Below are 21015 nucleotides of genomic sequence, written 5' to 3' on the forward strand. Positions count from 1 at the left end.
TAGTAATAAAATTAAAACAAAAATCCAATAATAATTAATAATTAAGTGTACTTCAGTTTGGTTCGATTCGAATAAATTATGATATTCAAATTAATCAAACCAAACTAATATTTTATTTTGCAGTTTGACTTAGATTGACTTTAAAAATTTATTATTTATAAATTAACTAAAAATATATAATAATATGTCATTTGTTTAAAATCATGTATAAAATAATAAAAGTAAAAGTATAAAAATATTAAAATATTTTGATTATTTAATATATTTAATATCAATTCTTATCTTATTATTTTAGTAAAAATATTTCTTTAATACAATTTTAGTCATCATATTCTCATATATCTAGTTTGTCAATTAAAAAAAATATTTTCAATGTTATAAATAATTCATAATTTTTTATTCTAAAATTCAGTTTAGTAGCTTATAATTTTCTAAAATACCTTTTAAAAATTATAATGTATATTTGGAGAGAAAAACACCTTTTAATAAGTTACAATTTTATAAAACACCTTTTATATATAATGTATAAATTTTGTATACATATACTATACATTTGAAGAAAATAAATATATTTACAAATAAGTACGATTTGATTTGATTTGAAATAATTTTAAATTATATTTAAAAACTTAAACCAAATCGTGCAATTTTAAAATTTTGAAAACCAAACTCAATCACTAAATTGTTTGTAATTTTTTGTTTGAGTTGGGTGGATTTTGAAAACTCTAATTTCTGGTGTGGTGTCACAACTTACAGCCAACAGCAGAACTTTGAGTTGTTAAATTTTGTCCCGGTGCGGTTTTTAATTTCTTGCAAATTTAACTTCTTAAGTATGACTTAGTTGGTTCAATGACACACTTTGGGCCACTATCTTGTTCAATCTAGAATTTTATTTTTTTATTAAATTAAATTTTGATATATTTCAAGAGAAATAGTCAACAATTAAAAAAATCCTTTTATCAAACTATAAAATATTTATCTCAAATCTAAATTATCAAATATAAATTATAATTTATATGTTTATAAATACTAATTTAATATATAAAAAAATATAATTATAATATAATTTATATATTCAAAATAATACTTATTATAAAATTTAATTATATAAAAATAAAAATTTATTCCATATATTTCATAGAATAAAATATTAGTTGTGAGTAAAATATAATTGGATTATTTATTTTCTGGATTTTCTTAAAAAAAATAATATTAGAATATATTATTACATTAATATTTTATTTGTCACACTATTTCAAATTAAATTAATTGATTTTTTAATATGTATCGTTTATTTTATTTAATATATAGCTTATTGTTATGTGCATTATTGTCTATTTGAAATGTTTTTGCCTTCTATCCAATTAAATAAGTAGAGAGAATTTTAATTTTATTTTTCTCTCTATTTCATACATGTCTCATACCAAATATAGTTTAAAAATATATTTATTACCCATTACTTCAATTTCTTACTTTCTAATTTTTCTCTTTTTCTTTCCCAAATCATACGATGTCAGGTGATTAATAATTAATTAAAACAATAAAATTCTCCTAAAAGAAAAATTAAGAAGGAAATAAAAGAATTAGGAATAGAGAATGTGTTTATTCTTCTTAATAAAAATATTTGTAAAAAAATAATTGTAAAATATACTAAACACGTTAATTACCATATTCATGCGACGCTCTTTTCTTGAAATTAAACATGAAAATAATCACGGGGGTAATTCCTTTCATATTTCTCTTTTCCTACGATTTTAGTTCTTGGGATCTATTCCATATTATTAAATGATGGTTGGCTTGTTTGACTTGGACATGAGTGACACTTATAGAGTTGACTCAATCATTTACACAGCTAGTTGACTTTTATTTATAAACACCTATGATTAATTACAAGAATGTGAAATATCATCCCCTTACATAAAACTCTGACAATTATAACTTGTTTAGTGTTTTACTTTTAGACACTTAATATTTGATGCAGATTTTATTGAGTTTTTGTTAATGTTCGAGGATTCACGTGGGTTCACCTTTTGAAAAATACAATTAAGACCTTAATCCATACATAAAGACAAACAGCACAATATTTCACATCATGATGACTAAAACAAAAGGTTGATGTATGCTCAAAATAGACAGGTTGGCAATGTGAACAAATAGAGGAATTAATTATACATAGTGGATCATTGATCAAGTTATGCTGCAATTGCTATCCCATTCCTTTTTCCAAGCTTTAAAAAATTATTCAAATGGGTAAATTAATATAGTGCTTCGGGTATCGCACTTTGTGATTTCATGCAAATCACCTTTCTCTAGTTTTGATGTTATATATACATTGAGAATATTATTTATTTTAAAATTTAAAAAAAATATTAAAATTGTGATCATTTTGGAACAGAAGAGTATTACATCAACGAATCAGTGAATATTTGAAATCCTTTATGTACAGGATTTCTCAACCAAGTACTATTCACAAAATTCATCATCTTCAGCTAAACTTGAGATTCATTCATCAATTGAATTCTTTCTCCAACATTCTTTTATTCACTCGACATCGCATTTTACGAGCTAGCAAAAAGTGGCTTTCCGGAATATGAAATAGGAAAAAAGTGTTAATTAAGTTCATAGACAGAATGAAATGAAGAATCCAACAGAGATCCATACTATTCGATCACCTTGTCTTCAAATACGTTTTCACAACCACGTTGTAACACTCTTGGGTTGGATGTCTCTGATTGAAACCAAGAATAAGACTTGTACAGCAATCAACCATATTGATATATTAAAGGTAACACACTATTCAAACCACTTGAATTTATAATTAACATCAATTAAAAGAGAAAATACCCTTTCTTCTATTTAGTGCTATTAATGTAATATGGAAAAAAAGAAACCGAAATCACATGGTCATCATTATGTTTGCGTTCTCTCTCTGTCCACGTTGTAGGTGTTGATGAATTAAATTTGAAGTGAACACTAAGAACAATAATAACAAATATATAATTGAATATAAGGTCGTAGAATTCACTCCACCAATTAATGAGGATCCGTTATCGGCTGCGACGCACCCGGTTCGATCAGATCTTCTCTTCCGGCCACCACCGACTCAACCTTAGCACAAAAGCCAACTCATCATGCTTCACATTTTCACAAGGAAAACCATTTGAATAAGCTAAAGCAAATGCGGATTTAATGAAACTATGGAACTCCCTTATAATATTTTATTCTTCTTTAACGCGGTGCTCTTGCTTATTTCAAGAAATCCTAGTCAACTTCGTAACATGGGCTTTTGACAAATATTAAACAAACTATAATTGTAATGTAATGCATGTACAACATAGTATTTTGCGTACACAACTTGTGTGGTGCACACTCTGGCATCTTCTGTAGCATCATCTATTCTCTCTGTCATACGTACGTAGATATATATATAGGGCAGCGTCAATCACTCTATTCTTCATCCTCATTTCACTTCATCGTATCTCAGTTTCCTCTTCTCTAAGAGGAGCTTTGATTTCTGGTACGCTATCAACTTTCTTGTTGAATCGCAAGCATAAAACTGTATAGTATTTATTATTTTCCTAACTTAGATACAACATCGATATTTCATTTAGTTTTGCCTGATTTTAATTGTCAAGATGAAAACAATTGGTACTACATTGAATTTTCAACTTTGGTTTATGGCACTACGTATAAGTTTTGTCCATTTAACGTTTTGGTTGATAGTGGTACATTTTATGGCACTTTAAGTTTATACCTCAAATTTTAAAACTTTTATACTTTCAATTTCCACCACCAAATCAAAGAATTCGTGGTTGTAGATATCTTTCGCTTCACTTGATTTTCTTCATAGATGAAGTTTAAATTGGAATTCATTGAGAATGTAAAATGACATTCGAAAATTTACAGTGTGTCAGGGCAAGATGAAGCAGAGCATTCTTTCTTCAGTTTTTCTTGGAATTTTGGCTTGCTGGGGTGCTCTCTCAGTTGTTGCAGAAGACAGATATTTGTATTTCACATGGGAAATCACCAATGGAACAATTTATCCTCTAGGTGTTCCTCAACCGGTTGGTCATTTTTCTCAGCCTTTTAAAATGTAATTTTTTCTCAGTTGAAAAGGGTATTATGAATATGATATTTTACTTGCTTCCTTACTAGGGCATTCTCATCAATGGTCAATTTCCTGGCCCTACAATTGAAGCCATCACTAATGACAATATCCTTATTAATGTCATTAACAAACTGGACGAGAAATTCCTCATTACATGGTTAGTGATTCTTTTCCACTATTTATAAACTACTAACCCTTTATTCCTTTGGTGCTAATGGTGGAGTCTATTAACTATTAACCCTTTATTCCTTTGGTGTAATGCTAAACAGGAGTGGTATAAAGCAAAGAAGGACATCATGGCAAGATGGAGTTTTAGGAACTAACTGTCCAATCCCTCCTAACACAAACTGGACATACAAGTTTCAAGTAAAAGATCAAATTGGTACCTACACATATTTCCCATCAACCAAAATCCATAAAGCTGCAGGTGGTTTTGGAGGATTGAATGTTGCACAAAGATCTGTGATATCTATCCCATATCCGGCCCCTGATGGAGAATTCACCCTGCTTATAGGAGATTGGTACAAGCCCAACCACAAAGTTAGTAAAGAAATCACTCCCCTCAATTTGCCTTTTACATGCTTAATTGCTATATTATAGTTCAAATTTCCCACAAAAACTTTGGTTAGCAAATCACTCTGAAACTGATGATTCTTATTTGTTTCGATCCTTAGAAACTTGTTATATTAAGTTTATGACTAAAAAGTTCCTTTCAGGCTACATGGTAACAAGTAGTAAATTAGGATCTACTAGTTATATTATGATCTGTTGGAAAGAATTGACCCAGCGTGCATGCAATGTGACATAAGTCAACAATCCTGAAAGAATTGACCTTTAGATCATTTACTGACCATATTTTATAACTTTGAACATATGTTGGGTCTGTAAATGATCTAACGTAATATCCAAAGTTTTTATTGAAAGTGTATATGCACATTTTTTTGGGCAGTTAATCTAGATTTTTTTTTTTTTTGCATATTGAAAGTTTTTAATTTAGTTGATAATAATGAATGTCTTATTTTTATATTTTTCTTCGAAAATTATTCTATTATTATTTTTCTTTTATAATTAATATTCATTTCTTTCTTCGTTAATTAGAGTGTATGTTATATATTACTTCTCTCTCATAATTAATATTGCTTAATTCTTAACTAATTAGAATGCATGTCTTTTAAGAATATATAATTAATGTATTCTAATAAATTAAGAGAACATATTTTAATTAGAAATATTTTATTTAAAAATAATTAATATATCAAACACTATAAATTGAGTCTTATATAAAATAAAAATAATTATTTTAAATTAGAACTTATATATAAGTATGAAAGTAGTAAATAATTAAGGAAATAAAAATAAGAGTTTTTATCGAAATATATATATATATATATATATATATATATATATATATATATGTCTTTTTATGTAACATTATTACAATTTTTTAATTAAAAAAATCTATTTATTGTTTCCTTAGCAAATATCATAAAGATACTGGTTAGCATTGTAAACAATTTAAGATATTAACCGAAGAGATATTAATACAATCTTGATTTGCAGGTATTAAGGAGACTATTGGATGCTGGCAGGAGTCTTCCTAATCCCGACGCTCTTCTCATAAATGGCCAAAAGGATACTTTTGTATTTACCGGGGAAGCAGGTAACAATTTCCATCAACATTCAACATTCTATTATATTTTATGAGTTAATCACCTATACAGTATACTGTTAGTGTAAACAAATTTTACACTAATAATCAATTATATCTTTTTATTGTGTCATGTCACTGTTAAAAGTAAATGTATTTACAGTAACATAACACAATAAAAAGATATAATTAGTTGTCAGTATAAAAAAGCTTTATACTGGCCTTATATAAGTGATTAACTCATATTTTATTTCCCTACAACTTTGAAATAGTGCATATATATACTCCCACTTTTCAATTTTCATTTAAATTACAAGCAATGGTTATTAATTATGGTAATAAAAAAAACTAATTTTTCAGGGAAGACATACAAGTTCAGGGTGTCCAATGTTGGGTTAGCAACCTCATTTAACTTCAGGATTCAGGGCCATGAGTTGAAGCTGATTGAAGTTGAAGGTGCTCACACTATGCAGGACTCGTACAAGTCCCTTGATGTTCATGTGGGCCAATCAGTGACTGTTTTGGTGACACTTAATGGGTCAATCAGTGACTATACCATTGTTGCATCAAGCCGTTTTACCGATCCAATTGTGCTCACTGCTACAGCAACTCTTCGCTATGCTGGCTCCAACAGTAAGGCCCCAATTCCATTACCCCAAGGCCCAGCAACTAACGATGTACAATGGTCCCTACAGCAAGCCAGAAGCATCAGGTAGTATATATTTTTTTTCAATTTTTTTCTCTAAGAAACAACTATGAACTGGACTTTCAGAATTTCAAAGTCTAATTAAGTATTTCTCTTAATTGTACCGTTTTAATTTTTATTTTTTTTTACACAAATGAGATGATATAAATGAAATAATGGAATATTAAATAAAGATTTTTAGTGTATTTTATCTATCAAAATTACAATGATGATATCAGAGTTTAAACATAAATAAAACTCTGCATATTTGTCTAATCTTACTATTAGGCCAATTTTAGTGATTCAAGGATTTTTTTAATTTAAATATATTTATTAATTTATGTATATTAACATTGAAGGATGAAAGTATGAGACAAAGAATATTAAAAATGAAAAAATGTTAACGACACTCTCTTCATAACATTTCTTTGATTATGGGTAGAAAATCATAAATTTTTGGTGGGTCACACTACTAAACAAAGAGACAAACTCATTAAAGAAAATGTGGAATCTATAAAACATGTGATTTCCAATAAATTAGATTTAACAATAAAGAGTGGTAAAGAGAATGTTGATAAAAGTCTCTACAAAAAATTCTTGCATATGGGATAATGATATCACAAATGAACTAAGAATAGAGTATACCGTTGTAATTAGCTTCATTTTCTCATTTTAGACTAGTAATTAAATTCATTATTTTTGGTGTTGATTGTTTTCTCAAATGAGAATCTTTTGATCATTGCCTCTAATTGTGCTTTGTTTGTGTTTTTCAAAGACTGAATTTGACAGCAAATGCAGCTCGGCCAAATCCACAGGGATCATTCCACTATGGAACCATCCCTATTCAAAGGACCATTGTATTGAGAAATTCTGAAGCCACTATAAATGGAAAGCTACGATATGAAGTGAACGGAATTTCCTACATCAACCCAAACACTCCTTTGAAGCTTGCTGATTGGTATAACATTCCCGGTGTCTTCGATCTCAACACAATCAAAGATGTTCCTCCTCCTCCAGGCACCCGTGCCAAACTAGGCACATCAGTCATAGGATTGACCCTCCATGACTTTGCAGAAATTATCTTCCAAAATGGAGAAAACTACGTTCAATCTTGGCACATGGATGGATCTAGCTTCTATGTTGTTGGGTATGACAACAACTTTTTCTTCTTGTTAATTGGGTTTGATTCAATTTATTGTTTACAAAATTGATTAACCAAATCTTATTTAGATATGGCGATGGCATGTGGAGCCCTGGTGCGAGGAACACTTACAACTTGGCTGATGGTATTACTAGATACACTGTTCAGGTGAGTCAATAGTTGCACTTGAGAAAAATGTTAATATTTTTTACATACTTTTTTCTATGGAAAATAACGTCTATTCCCATTTTAGGATGGATTTAGGTAGAAGGAGGAGAAATAGAGAGAAGAAAGAAAAGATAACATGATAAATATAATATATGATTTGTTAAAAAAAATGGAGAGATAGAAAAATAGGGTGGAAGTGAATTGTAAGATAATGAAATGTATTATTTTTTATTAACTAATATGGGGTCTCATTTTCAAACTAATAAAATTCACGTAAATTTTAACCACCACAACTTTAAGCATTATAAAATAGATTTTTTTTTTTGTTTTGTATATTTAATCTATTGCATTAATGCAATGAACAGGTGTATCCAAAGTCTTGGACTGCCATATTAGTGTCTTTGGACAATAAGGGTATGTGGAACTTGAGGTCTGCGATCTGGCATAGACGGTATTTAGGACAAGAATTGTATCTAAGGGTGTGGAACAATGAGAAAAGCGTATACACTGAAACAGTTGTCCCTCCCAATGCACTCTATTGTGGCAAGGCTAAACATCTCCCCAAGTCATAGAGTACTTGATGATGTGATTATTTTCATAAGTTGTAATTGTAACTTTGGACTTTCTATTTTCTTCATTCTTATCATTATTTGGTTTAGATGAATCAGTTACGAGGGTGTGACTGTCAAGTGTCAAGTAAAATGAAAAAAAAAAAAAAAAAAAGCCTTGAGTGAATATTGAGGCTCGTTGAGGAGAGTTGTTTAACTAGTTGATTTACTTGTATTAGATTATTATTTCTTGTAATCATAATAAACATTTAGTATTCTCACTTTGTTTTCGTTGCTTCCTACATTCTACATCCTTACAAATTCAATAATCAACTATCGAAGAAATTGTTAATTAATCTTCAATATAATATTAACAATAATGTATATTGAGTATGTAAAATTTAAAGGGAACAAAACTATGTATAACTTCCTTGAAGTTCAAAAAATTATAAATAACTCTTTTATTGTAATTAATTACTATGGCCTCCTTTAATTAAATTACACTACAAAAATAATTACTAATTTAGGGAGAACTTTTTGATTGAAATAAAGCGAGAGATTTTTTTATGTACGTACCATTGAATAATGTATTGCTATTAGTTATATTATTTATTATAAGTGTGGACGTACAAATAAAAACCCACAACTCACTACATAAGTAAAGAGAGAGAATAAAATAAAATAGCTCCACACAAGGGGATGATAGAGGTGGGAGGAGGAATTTTTAAGTCACTTCATTGATTTGGTTTTTACTCATGTGATGTCACACACATTACACTGACTACCTTTTATAGGCATTACATATTGTGATAAAAACCTTTTTCCAAGCCCACCTTTCGACCTAGCCAACTTAGGCCCATTTACATCAAACTATGCAATTGCTGTTTTTTTTTTTTTTTTTTTTTTTTAAGTTATGCATTCATCTTTTTTTATTATGTAGAAAATTTCCAAATTATCCTTACTTTAACAAGTCTTTCTAGAAACATCCATTTTGGAGGTTACATTTTAGAACATTTGATTTGAAAACATGTAATTTCAAAATAGCTATTTTAGATTTTTGTCTTTCTAAAATAAATAATTTAGAACGTATCATTATAAAAAATATTTATCTAGAATACTCAATATTAAATAATATTTTTTTCAAAACACCCATTCCAAATCAACATCATGAATTGATTGTTCTAAACAAATAATGATCTAGATTGGTTGTTCAAAAAAAAACCAATTATCTAGATTTGGTGCATATCTAACAATTTGGAATACTTATTTCGAAGAGATTAAAACACATATGGAATAGATGTTTCGAAGACTATAAGTGAAGGGTGAATGAAAAGGAAGGTAATTTAAGATTTTTTAAAATATGATAGGTGGGATAATCGTAAGGCGTGCAAGGGGCAATTACCCACAATGCAAGGCCCTATAGGCTCATTAAAACATTATAAAAAATATTAAATATAATAACATACAAAAAATATTATTATAGGTATAATATATATAGATATATACCTATTTGACATATAACTACATACAATTTTAATGTTGATTTTGAATGAAATTTAACAATATATTTTGTGTGTCATTGTAATTTATATATACATTTTTTAACAATATACCAACATATATTATATTTATTGTATGAGTAAAAATAATTTTTAATGACACATATTGTATCACTATAGAGTATGTGTCACTATATAAGCGAAAAACCTCCTAAATTCAATGACTATTTTCTTTCATCTTTGTATCAATACCACATGTAGGGTTGTAGTAAAAGGACCATTGCACTTTTACTTTGAAATAACAAATAATATTTGTTTCAAGTTTTCAACATACATGGAGATTTATCATTTCCTTTTTCTTAGTTATAATTTAGACAGGTTATTCCTGATATTTTATGGTCTCATGAAAAATAATAGATAAATTTTTCTTTATATATAAATATTTTAAAACATAAATATTTAATCTAATAAAAGAAATAGACACATAATTTTTAAATATTTTCAAACATAAACATTAATTCTAATTATCAAAAATGGATAAAAGATCCCTTATCATAAAATAAAACTTTTTATTGGCATAAAGCTAGAAAATAGTGCACGCTATTAAATAATTCAGTGAAAATTTAATTTTTAATTTCTCATGAGCTTGAAATTTGGGAATTGGGAAGCTAAATCGAGAAGGTGAGAAATTGAAATAGTGAGTTAGCGGTGAGTTATGTAACTGCTAAATAATTCTTTTCTTAAATATAAAAATTTAACATTTTTGGGGTTTTAAAATTCATGAAGTGGCGATAATCCAATTTTAGAATCTCAAGTAGTGTAACTTTAAAAGTTAAACATGTTGATACCACAATAATCTTAGGGGGTGTATTGATTTAGGATTTTGTAGGATTTTAAAATACTTTTTTTGAGTAAAAAAATTCATTGGTATTCAATCAGGATTTTATGTCACTTAAAAACAATCCAGTGGTATTCAATATGGATTTTCAAGATTTTTTAAAGAGTCCATTAAAATTCATTGGTATTCATTTGAGATTTTTTACAACTTAAAAACAATCCATTGGTATTCAAAAATATAAGGATTTTAAAGGATTGTTGTGTGAGAGGGATTTTGAAGGACTTTCTAGTATTATTTATAAATACCAAATTCATAAAACAATTTCATCTAAACCCATCGGATTTTAAAGGATTGTTTGAAGTGACTTTTCAAGAATTTTCAAGTGAATTTTTCATCTTTTTTTTTTCTATGCTTCTGTCTTCTCCATTTTTTCTCTGCTAATAATACTGTACTATTGTTCATTGCTCATATATAATATTGTAGTACTGTTCTCATCCCATTTCCCTATTTTGTGAAACTCCGATATGTAAATGATAGTGTCATTGATTAGCTCTATTTTTCTGTTCGTTCTCTTTAATTGACTTGCTTTATTTTATTCTATATAGTTGAATTTGTTCCTTTATATAACACAAAAAAAATGCTTAAAATTTCAACTTTTAAGTGATAATTTTTTTTATAACACACGTCAAGAAAAGAAAAAGGTGAAAGATGAAATTGATATCATAATCTCTACAATATATATATATATATATATATATATATATAAAAGATGAATTTGTTAGGGTTTCTGTGAGTAGAATGAGATGAAAATGGATGGATTTTAGTTGGGGGAAGAACTCTCTCAGCATAAAAACTGCGATTTCTCTCCTTCCTTAAGTTTGTTACTCTTATCCCCCTCCTTTTACGACTCAACAATTATTTTATTTTTTTTACTATGAATTTTTCTTTTTCTTTTTATATTGTGAAATTAGGACTTTTTTATATTTTAAAAAAAGAAAATTAACATATGACATTGCAATATCTAATTTTTTAGGGTTTAGGATCTACGTCTTCATTAACTTATTTTTTAAAAGAGGAAATATTGTTAAAATATTTGTTAGAATAATTTACATTTATAAATATCGTTAAAAATTATCATATAATATATAACTAAAATAATATATATATATATATATATATATATATATTCTATATATCTAAATGCTTATTCTTTAAATAATAATAATAATTATATATAATAATAATTATTATTATACTAATATTATATATATTGCATATGTAATTAGGTAAATATTTTTTTGGTGGATTGTAGATTTCCTAATCGACGCCAATTTTTAGTTCCATTTCGAGGTGTAAGATATCATCTACAAAATTTTGCAGGTCAGGGTAATGATCCTGAAAATGAGAAAGAATTGTTCAATCTTTGTCATGTGTCTTTAAGGAATGTGATCGATAAAATATTTGGTATTTTTAAATCAAGGTTCACAATTTTTAAGTCAGCACCTCCATTTTTATTTAAGACACAAGTAGAACTTGTGTTAGTATGTGCAACACTACATAACTTTTTATGTAAAGAATGTCGTTCTGATGAATTTCCAATTGAAGTGGTGGATGAACCTTCATCTTCAACGTTGCCAGTTAATGAAGATCATACTTTTAAACCTATTATTCAAACCCAGGAGCAAGATCGAAAAGATGCTAATGTTTGGAGGACTAGTATAACTATGGATATGTGGGTGAATGCTATTTAAGAGGATAAGATATTATGAAGAATTATTATTATTATTATTTATCTAGACATTATTTTTTTTATTATTTTTGTCTTTGACTCTTTTTAAATTTGAATGTATGAAATTATTTTTGAAATCTTATCAAATGTCAAAAATCCACGAAAATTCTACAAAATCCCACAAAATCCATTAAAATCCTGATTTAAAAGTCTTGCAGAATCCATTAAAATCCTGATTTTAAGTCTTGTAGAATCCTACAAAATCTTAAAAGTCATGAAAATCCTGCAAAGTCTTTTAAAATCCGCAGGATTTTTTTTAACTAAAAAAGTCCTTTAAAATCCTAATCCAATACACCCCCCTTAATTTGTAAGAGACTTTTACGATTGAATTCAATGTTTTACTTGAGTCAAATTTTCAACCCATCTAGTGCATTAAATGTGGCTTGATTTAATAATCAACATTTTCTCCTTTAAATCAAGCTTTTATCTTTTTAAGCAATTTCTTCAACTTGTAAGATAATTCAATTTTTAATGGCTTTGTCAAAAATCTACTATTTATTCTTTAATTAGATGATAAAATCTCTCCAATTCTTTATCTGCTATCAACTCCCATATCCTGTAAAACTGAATATCGATATGTTTGGATTGTCCATTAAAAATTTGATTCTTACTCAATGCAATAATAGACTTGTTACAAAATATTTCTAAGTATTATGAATATGGTGTATCACTTCTAAAATTCTCTTCCTTCATATTGCTTGCGTATCACAATTTGTTGTTGCAAGGTATTCAATTAGTGATAGAAAATGCAACAATCAATTGTTTCTCTAAAGACCATGATACTAAACGTGTACCTAGATGAAATACGTATCTTGATGTGTTTTTTTTTTCTTCATCTTGTTTTTACATCTTTTACCCAATCACTATCTATATATCTAACAAGTTTCACATCAATAATATTATTAGGATAAAAAAAATTCCACCAATTAAAATACCATCAATATTTGCTCCTTACAAATGACAAGCACATGCTTTCTCTATAAACCTTTTAAAAACTCAACTCTATACAATATTTGGCCTTGTCTTAGTCAAATATCTCATACTTCCAACCAAACTTTTGTATTGAGTTGCATCCTTTTGCCTTCATTTTCTCTTGTCAACTTCAACTTATCTTCAACCAATGTGGAAATTGCTTTCAAATTCTCCATCTTAAACTTTTTTAGAATATCACTTGCATATTTTTGAGTAGGGATAAGAATAGGTCAACCCTTAAATAGGAGGTCTGTGGCCTAAAGGTTTGACCCACTTTAAAGTCTGGTCTGACCTAACCTATTTAATAAAAAAAGTCAAGTTTAGGCTTTTAAAAAGCCTATTTATATAATAAAAAGAAAGACCTAGACTTATAGAAAAGCATGTTAGGTCTAATAGATCAGCTTATTTATTTATATAATATAATAAAAAATTTGTATATATATATATATATATTATTAAAAATATAAATAAACAAATAAATTTATAAAATAAAAATAAATTATCAATATTTAAAATATTTTTTATGTAAATATTTTTTTTCATTATATAGATTTATAAGCATACGACCTGTACATGAGTGTACATCAACATACATGATTAAACATTAATTTTTTTCCTATATTTTTTTTAAATTTAAATTTTAATAGTATTGAATAAATTATATTTTAAAAATAATTTTGTTGATTTTTAAAAATTAAGTTTATTGGCCTAATTAACATTAATAATTTAAATAGGCTAATAGACCAAGTCAAGCTTTAAAAAGACCTGGTCAAACCTATAAAAAAAACTATGATAGATAATAGATCAGACTTAAGCTTTAATTTTGTAGAACAGACTCAATATATATATTCAAAATCTGACCTAATCTATTCACATCCCTATTTTTTAGAGAAAAAATTATTTCATCATGTTGAACAAACTCAATGCTAATAAAATAGAATAGCATAAATTTGCCATCCCAAAATAGCTTATAATTGTCTCCTTGAATTCTACAATCATCTTTGAATTATTGCTAGTGAAGATTAAATAATCAATATAAAGCCATACTATGAGACTATTTCTAAGATTAACAAATTTAATATATAAAGTGTACTCAAAAAGACATATCTAAAGCCTTGTTGCAAAAAATAAGAATCAAATTTATCTTTTCATGCTCTTGTTTCCTGTTTTAATCCATACAAAAAAAATTTCAATATGTAGGTTTCATCTTCTTTTCCTTTAACTACATATTTTGTAGGCTTCTCATTAAATAGTCTTTCTAGAATATCATTCAGAAATGCATGTGAATATCCATATGGATATATCTTTCCATTATTTTGAGTCGAAAGAGAAATAATCATACAAAGTATTTCTAATATAGTAACATGAGCAAATATTCCAAAATAATCAATATCTAGTTTTGATTTATACCCTTTTGCAACCAACCTTGCTTTAAAGTGGTCAAATTCTTTATTGGGATTGTACTTTGTCTTGTACACCTATTTCTCTTCAATAGGTCTTTTATTTGTTGACAAATTTATTAATTTCCATTTCATTCTTCTTAATGACATGAATCTCATCATCCATGGTTTTTCTCCGATTATCATCATTTCAAGTTTCTCCAAAATTCAATAGTTCATAATGTGCAAATAAAACAAAGTTGATAATATTTTTATCAGATGAGTCATTATCGTTACTCATAACTTAATCATCCAATCTAGCTAGTAGTAATTGGTGATACCACCATGGCCTATTATTGATTCTAACTCATTAGCAACTAGATCTAGTTGTGTCTTGTTATCTTCATAGTCATCAAAAATCACAATCTTCTCCTTTTATAGGCTTTGGAGACCAATCCCACATGCCTTTCTCATCAAGCATCACATTTCACCCATATATAATCACTTTCATTGTCTCTAGATTGTAAAATTTATAATCCATTGAATTTGAGTTGTAGCCAATGAAAATGCTTATTTCTCCTTTGTGAAATTAATGAGTACCATAAAAAATTAGGTCCTTAGCATCTCTCACTAAGAGACTTTGTGAAAGCTTTTTAATGGATTTACAACAGAAAGTTCTCTCATTAATATCAGGTGGGTAATTAGTAACAGAAATATTTACTCGATGCTCTCTCGCAAATTTTGTTGCTTTCCCTAGCAAATCCTGCACAAAATTTACTTGTCAAATGTTTACCAATTTAAACATTCACTCGTCAATTAGCGATAATTTTTTATCACAAAATTCATCAAAAATCCATTGTAATAATGATGTCACTAATTCTTTGCAACTTGTTCGTTGCTATTCCATCGCTATAATTTATAATTGAGAAGAAGTTAAACATATCCATTAATTATCTTAATTTTTTTAATACATTAAAACTGGTTATACGCCCATCTTGAGAACTTAGATTTTTTTTAAAAAAATGTCAAAATGCGTAACTTAGTTTGTCAACTCTGTCTCAACTAAAGGAAGAATTCAAATATAAGAATATAAGAAATCATTACAAATTACTAATCCTGTACAAATGTCATTCCAAACTTTTTTTTTTTAAAGAAAGAATAAATGCAATAGAAATTGCACAACAAATAGAGATTGAAAAGGGAAAACATGCTTTGTTTCCTCCACATAGAACAACAATCAAAAATCCTTTTATCAAATAATTTAAAGATTTAGAGCAAGAAACCATTCTTGGGTGAGAGAAGTGAGCAATGAGACTTTTAAGATTAGGGATCGAAAGTGAAATTAGAAAAAAGGTCATTCATTCATGCTCTTTTTTTTATTTTCTTTATTTTTGTAATTAAAAAATATAAATAAATACTAAATATTTTAATCCATCGCAAAATTTTTGTTACAACATAAAATAACATTAACCCAACATTGTGGCTAATCTGTTGCAACATTTCTATCACAAAATCATTGGCTTGTAGTAAGTGTTCAATCGCAACTTAAGTCACCAATCCATTGCTAATTTTTTAATGAGACGCAAATCTATCGCCAATTCCTGACCACATATTGTAAAATTTCCTTGGCTATGTTGTAGCTAATTCGTTATCGTCGTAAATCCATAACTATCTACTAATATATATTTTTTTATTTAGTCTCTAATCTATCATTAATATTTTTTGTGTTTAAAACCAATATGACAACATAATTAAAAATATACATTTATAAATAATAAATTAATCTTTTTTAAAAGATATAAGATTATAATTTTCAAGTCAAAAGTTTTACTTATCACTAAGAATATGTTTATGAATTTATAATTATAATTAGTTTAAGCATCAATCACATTTCAAGTAAAAGTTATGAATTTAAAAAAAAAAAAAAAAAAAGTTAGGGGGTCATAACCTCAATTTATCCCTGGGCACACGCTACCGCTACCTTAATTTGTCTATGATCTCTATCTCACTGCATTGCATACACTTTGTAGACATATTTTAATTATCTATATTCTTAAAATACATATCCTTGGATTGAGATGTGATAGAGAAATCAGCAAGAAAATTGTGGTAGCCTAGCCATGTGATTTAGCCAATGCAAAATCCACCACCATGCAAAATGTTGAGGGAAGACTTCGCTATGCACTATGATAGAAAGATTAATATGTCAGACAAATTTTGATGGGTGGCGACATGGACCTTAATTATTCAATTAAATTTCTAATCATATATATTAATTATATAAAGTTTTTAGTACATCAAAATTGGTTATACTCTCATAATGAGAACTTAGGATCCTATTTTTTAAAATGTCAAAATGCTTAATTAGCTTAGTTTGTTGACTATATCTCAGGAAATGAATTCAAATATATAGCAAATTAGGACACCTTTTACTCCACGTGTGACAATAAGCATAATAAAAAACACTAATAAAAAAATGAGTTCATGCATAAATAACTAATTGAATAATACCAAGTCTAGAAGAGGATACCACATAACTAACTCCACTGTCAATACTCCAGTAATAATATCAAATAGAAAAACATAACAAAATAGTCTAATATCATGTCCTAAGGATCAACTAAACAACAAAAATAATAAATCTTATCTACATCACAAAAATAATAAATCTTATCTACATCTCAATGTCACATATCTTATTAGAACATTTTCATACAAAGACTAGGTTTTATCTCTAACATCATCAACATCGTAACGAGTCTCACTTGTAACAGCATACATATAAGAGCAACATAGAAAATGGAGAGTGAGAAATATCTCACTCTGGCTCAGGTCGTAGAATAGGGTTAGATAGCAAACACACAACAACAACATATCATCATCATATACACATACCATTAAATCATAACAATAAGATATAGTTAAACAAATACGATTCACCATTTCACTTTTCATATCACACATCACACAATACACATGCACACACAAGATGCAATGAGCACAAACTACGATTCGTATATGCATGTGATGTCAGTCAAATATATATATATATATATATATATATATATATATATATATATATATATATATAATGTATGTATCAATTTTTTATTTGTTGATTTATGTGAATATGATGCATATCTCACAAGACTCAATGCAATATCATTTTGTCACTATACATGTTCAAAATGATTTGCAACATCAATCCATTTGCCACACTCATCCATCACAACATCATAATTTCATACTCTAATTATCATAACAATTTATATCCAATCACTAGTACAAGAATCACTCAAGTTAATAACCATTAGCTTAGACAATGAATAAGTATCAACTTCAAAACAACGCCCGATGCCTGACACGGCACATCTAGAGAGCACATGAGCTCTCTAGATGACTCATGCCTAACGTGATTCATCCCACGCCCGACGTGATCACTATAGGGAGCTCCCACACTCGACGAGGGGTAACCCATGTCCAACGTGAGTGACACATTGAGCAACCTTTGCTCTCGGCCACAATGGCACCCGACAAGCCCAAAATGGTACTTGACATCATATCAGAAACCAACAATTTTCAAAAATGTGAATTTCATAATACATGTACAAGATACCAATTCATGAATCCAATCGATAAAACACTTCAAAATGTCAAGAATATACTTCTAATAAGCATGAGTTACACATATTTGCACACTCATATCATCTCCTCATACAATCATAAAAAATGTATTCCCTCATGGTTCTCACAAGAACACATGGACAATCCAAGATTCATGAGATTAGTTGAATGTGCAAAATGAACCATATACGTTAACAAAATCAATTAAAGAGTTGAAGAATCATATGAAAGGAAAAGATGAATCACAAGTCATAAATTGGGATTTTCCTTTCATACAACATATCGAAGAGATTGGAGATCAATTTTACTATCCAACAGTTATCTCATGCTTAGAACAGGATTACTCACTCCCTCTTATGGAATAGGGAGTAGATCTTCAAGGTGATCTTAGCAATCTCTAATGTTCCCAATTCTTTAGAGTACAAAAACATGATGAATGAATGAGAAACATAAAAACAAATAAATCGTGGTTAATTGAAATAAAACTCCCTAGCTCATGATTAACCCATTAATTAATCAAATAAATCGTGGTTATACTTCTCTTTCCTCAAATATTAAAATAAAACATAATTAATATATAAAATAAACATATTTCTCCCAAACCAATTACAAATAATATAAAATATATATAAATTAATTAATATAAACGCATATTTTACAATATGCATTTGATTATATTAAAATATCCTTTTAATAATTTTAGAAAACTTGAGGTGTTACAAAAATCATTAAAAAAATTCAAATCTTGCACAAATGTCATTCCAAACATTCTTTATATAATAATAATAATAAAGAATAAGTGACTTATCAATTTTTTAGCTTACATTTTTCAATTTTATTAATTTTGAAATTATAAAAAATATATATAATGACTTACATATTTTATCATTTATAATTTTAATTTTAATTGAGATTACATTGTAAATAAAATTTTATTAAGTAATTTTTTACATTTTAAAAATTATATTTTCAATATTATTTCTACTCAATTTACAATTTGGATTTGAAAAATTGTGCGTGCATACATGCATGTATAGAGATTCACTTATACAAAGTGTAAGTCTTAGTAAAGTTACTCTATTTAATAACCCATGGTCTGTATTGAACTTCAATAGTCCAACTATTTAATTTAAATTTTTTAGTAAAAAATTCAAGTCTACAAATCTTTAAAATGATTGAAAATTATTTAATATTTTATTTTAATAAATTAACCAAATGAACAAACATTTATAAAAACATATTGTACGTCAAGTTGATTTAATAAAATAAAATATTAAAAGTGAAAATTCATGGATTAAAATTAGGAAAAAAATTATTCAAGGACTAAAAGCAAAATATCTACAAAAAGTGTAAGGACTAAAAACATATATAATATAATTTATTATTTTATATAATTAAAATTTAAATAATGAATAACACTTTTAATACACAACTTATACTATATTATTAAAATTTATAATAAATAAATATTTTTAAATATAAAATTATTTTTAAATTTATTATTAGATTACTTCTAATTATTAATAATTTTTTTACAAAAATATTAAAATTTAATGATAAAAATAAAGATATGGTATATTAAAAAAGATATACGATAAAAATAAAAATCAAACTTAAAAGATAAAAAAATGTAGTTTGAAATAAATATATTTTTGATATATGATTAAAATATTTAAACTTATTAATAATAATATTTTAGTTTTGTATATTTCATAGGCTAAATATTTATTATATAATTAAATTTTAGAATAAATTACAAACAAACAAATATTATATTTGAATATATTAATTATATTCAAAATTTATATAAATAGATATTTTTAAACATATAACTATTTTTAAGATAATTAATTTATATTATAGCACATGATTATTTTAAATTATTGATAATTTATTTTAAAATTATTAAAATTTTAATTCATAAAGAAAATATGATAAATAAAAAAATTGAATTGATTATGAAGTTAAAAAATCTCTAAAAATTCTTTCATTAAAGAATAGTTCCTAAAAATGCTCTCACGCAATATATTCGTTCATGTTCAATACGTAGAAATTGATATTTTTTTATCCCTCAAATTTAAAATTGACTTTTTAATTTTTATAACTTTAAAAAAATCTTATTTTAATCTCTTAGTTACCAATTCCTTTGATAAACAAAAAAAATTGTCATTGAAACCCATTAGAGAGGAATTAGTGACCGAAGCTTCTTCTCAGAACGATAAAATGGAATAGAGGAGGAAGACTTTCCTCACTAAATAATAAATATTAGTTATACAACTCTTGTGACCAGTTTGCAATGAAAGTAATCCCTCTCAAATTAGCAATAAAGTAGAAAGGGAAGAGCTCCCTCGTTAACTAATAAACAATAATTATATAACTATTTGTTATAAGTTCGTGACCAATACACTCCCTCGCAAATTAAAACAAATTAACGAGGGGTTTTTCTTAGAGCTGTCAAAACGGGCCAACCGGGTCCATGTGGATCGGTCCACCTTGACCCACTTTAAAAATGAGTCAACCCAATCCAGCCTACTTTTAATTTTCTCAAAAAAAATTTGGCCCGGCCCGGCCCACCACGGGTTGGTGGGTTATACGGGTCAGCCCACCAAATTAAAA

General features: G+C 27.2%; 1 protein-coding gene across 1 annotated transcript; it reads left to right on the forward strand.

The window, feature by feature from the left end:
* Positions 1–3373: 3373 nt before the first annotated feature.
* LOC109817698 (L-ascorbate oxidase homolog) lies at positions 3374–8582 on the forward strand. Its single transcript, XM_083068380.1, has 9 exons — positions 3374–3517; positions 3907–4064; positions 4156–4265; positions 4378–4648; positions 5669–5768; positions 6117–6468; positions 7217–7588; positions 7672–7750; positions 8116–8582. The coding sequence occupies exons 2-9, from the start codon at positions 3921–3923 to the stop codon at positions 8320–8322; spliced, it is 1635 nt and encodes a 544-aa protein (XP_082924506.1). The 5' UTR covers positions 3374–3517; positions 3907–3920; the 3' UTR covers positions 8323–8582.
* The last annotated feature ends 12433 nt before the right edge of the window (positions 8583–21015 follow it).

This window comes from Cajanus cajan, chromosome 2 (genome assembly GCF_000230855.2).
Source record: "Cajanus cajan strain Asha chromosome 2, NIPB_CcT2T_4, whole genome shotgun sequence".
Classification (NCBI taxonomy): domain Eukaryota; kingdom Viridiplantae; phylum Streptophyta; class Magnoliopsida; order Fabales; family Fabaceae; genus Cajanus; species Cajanus cajan.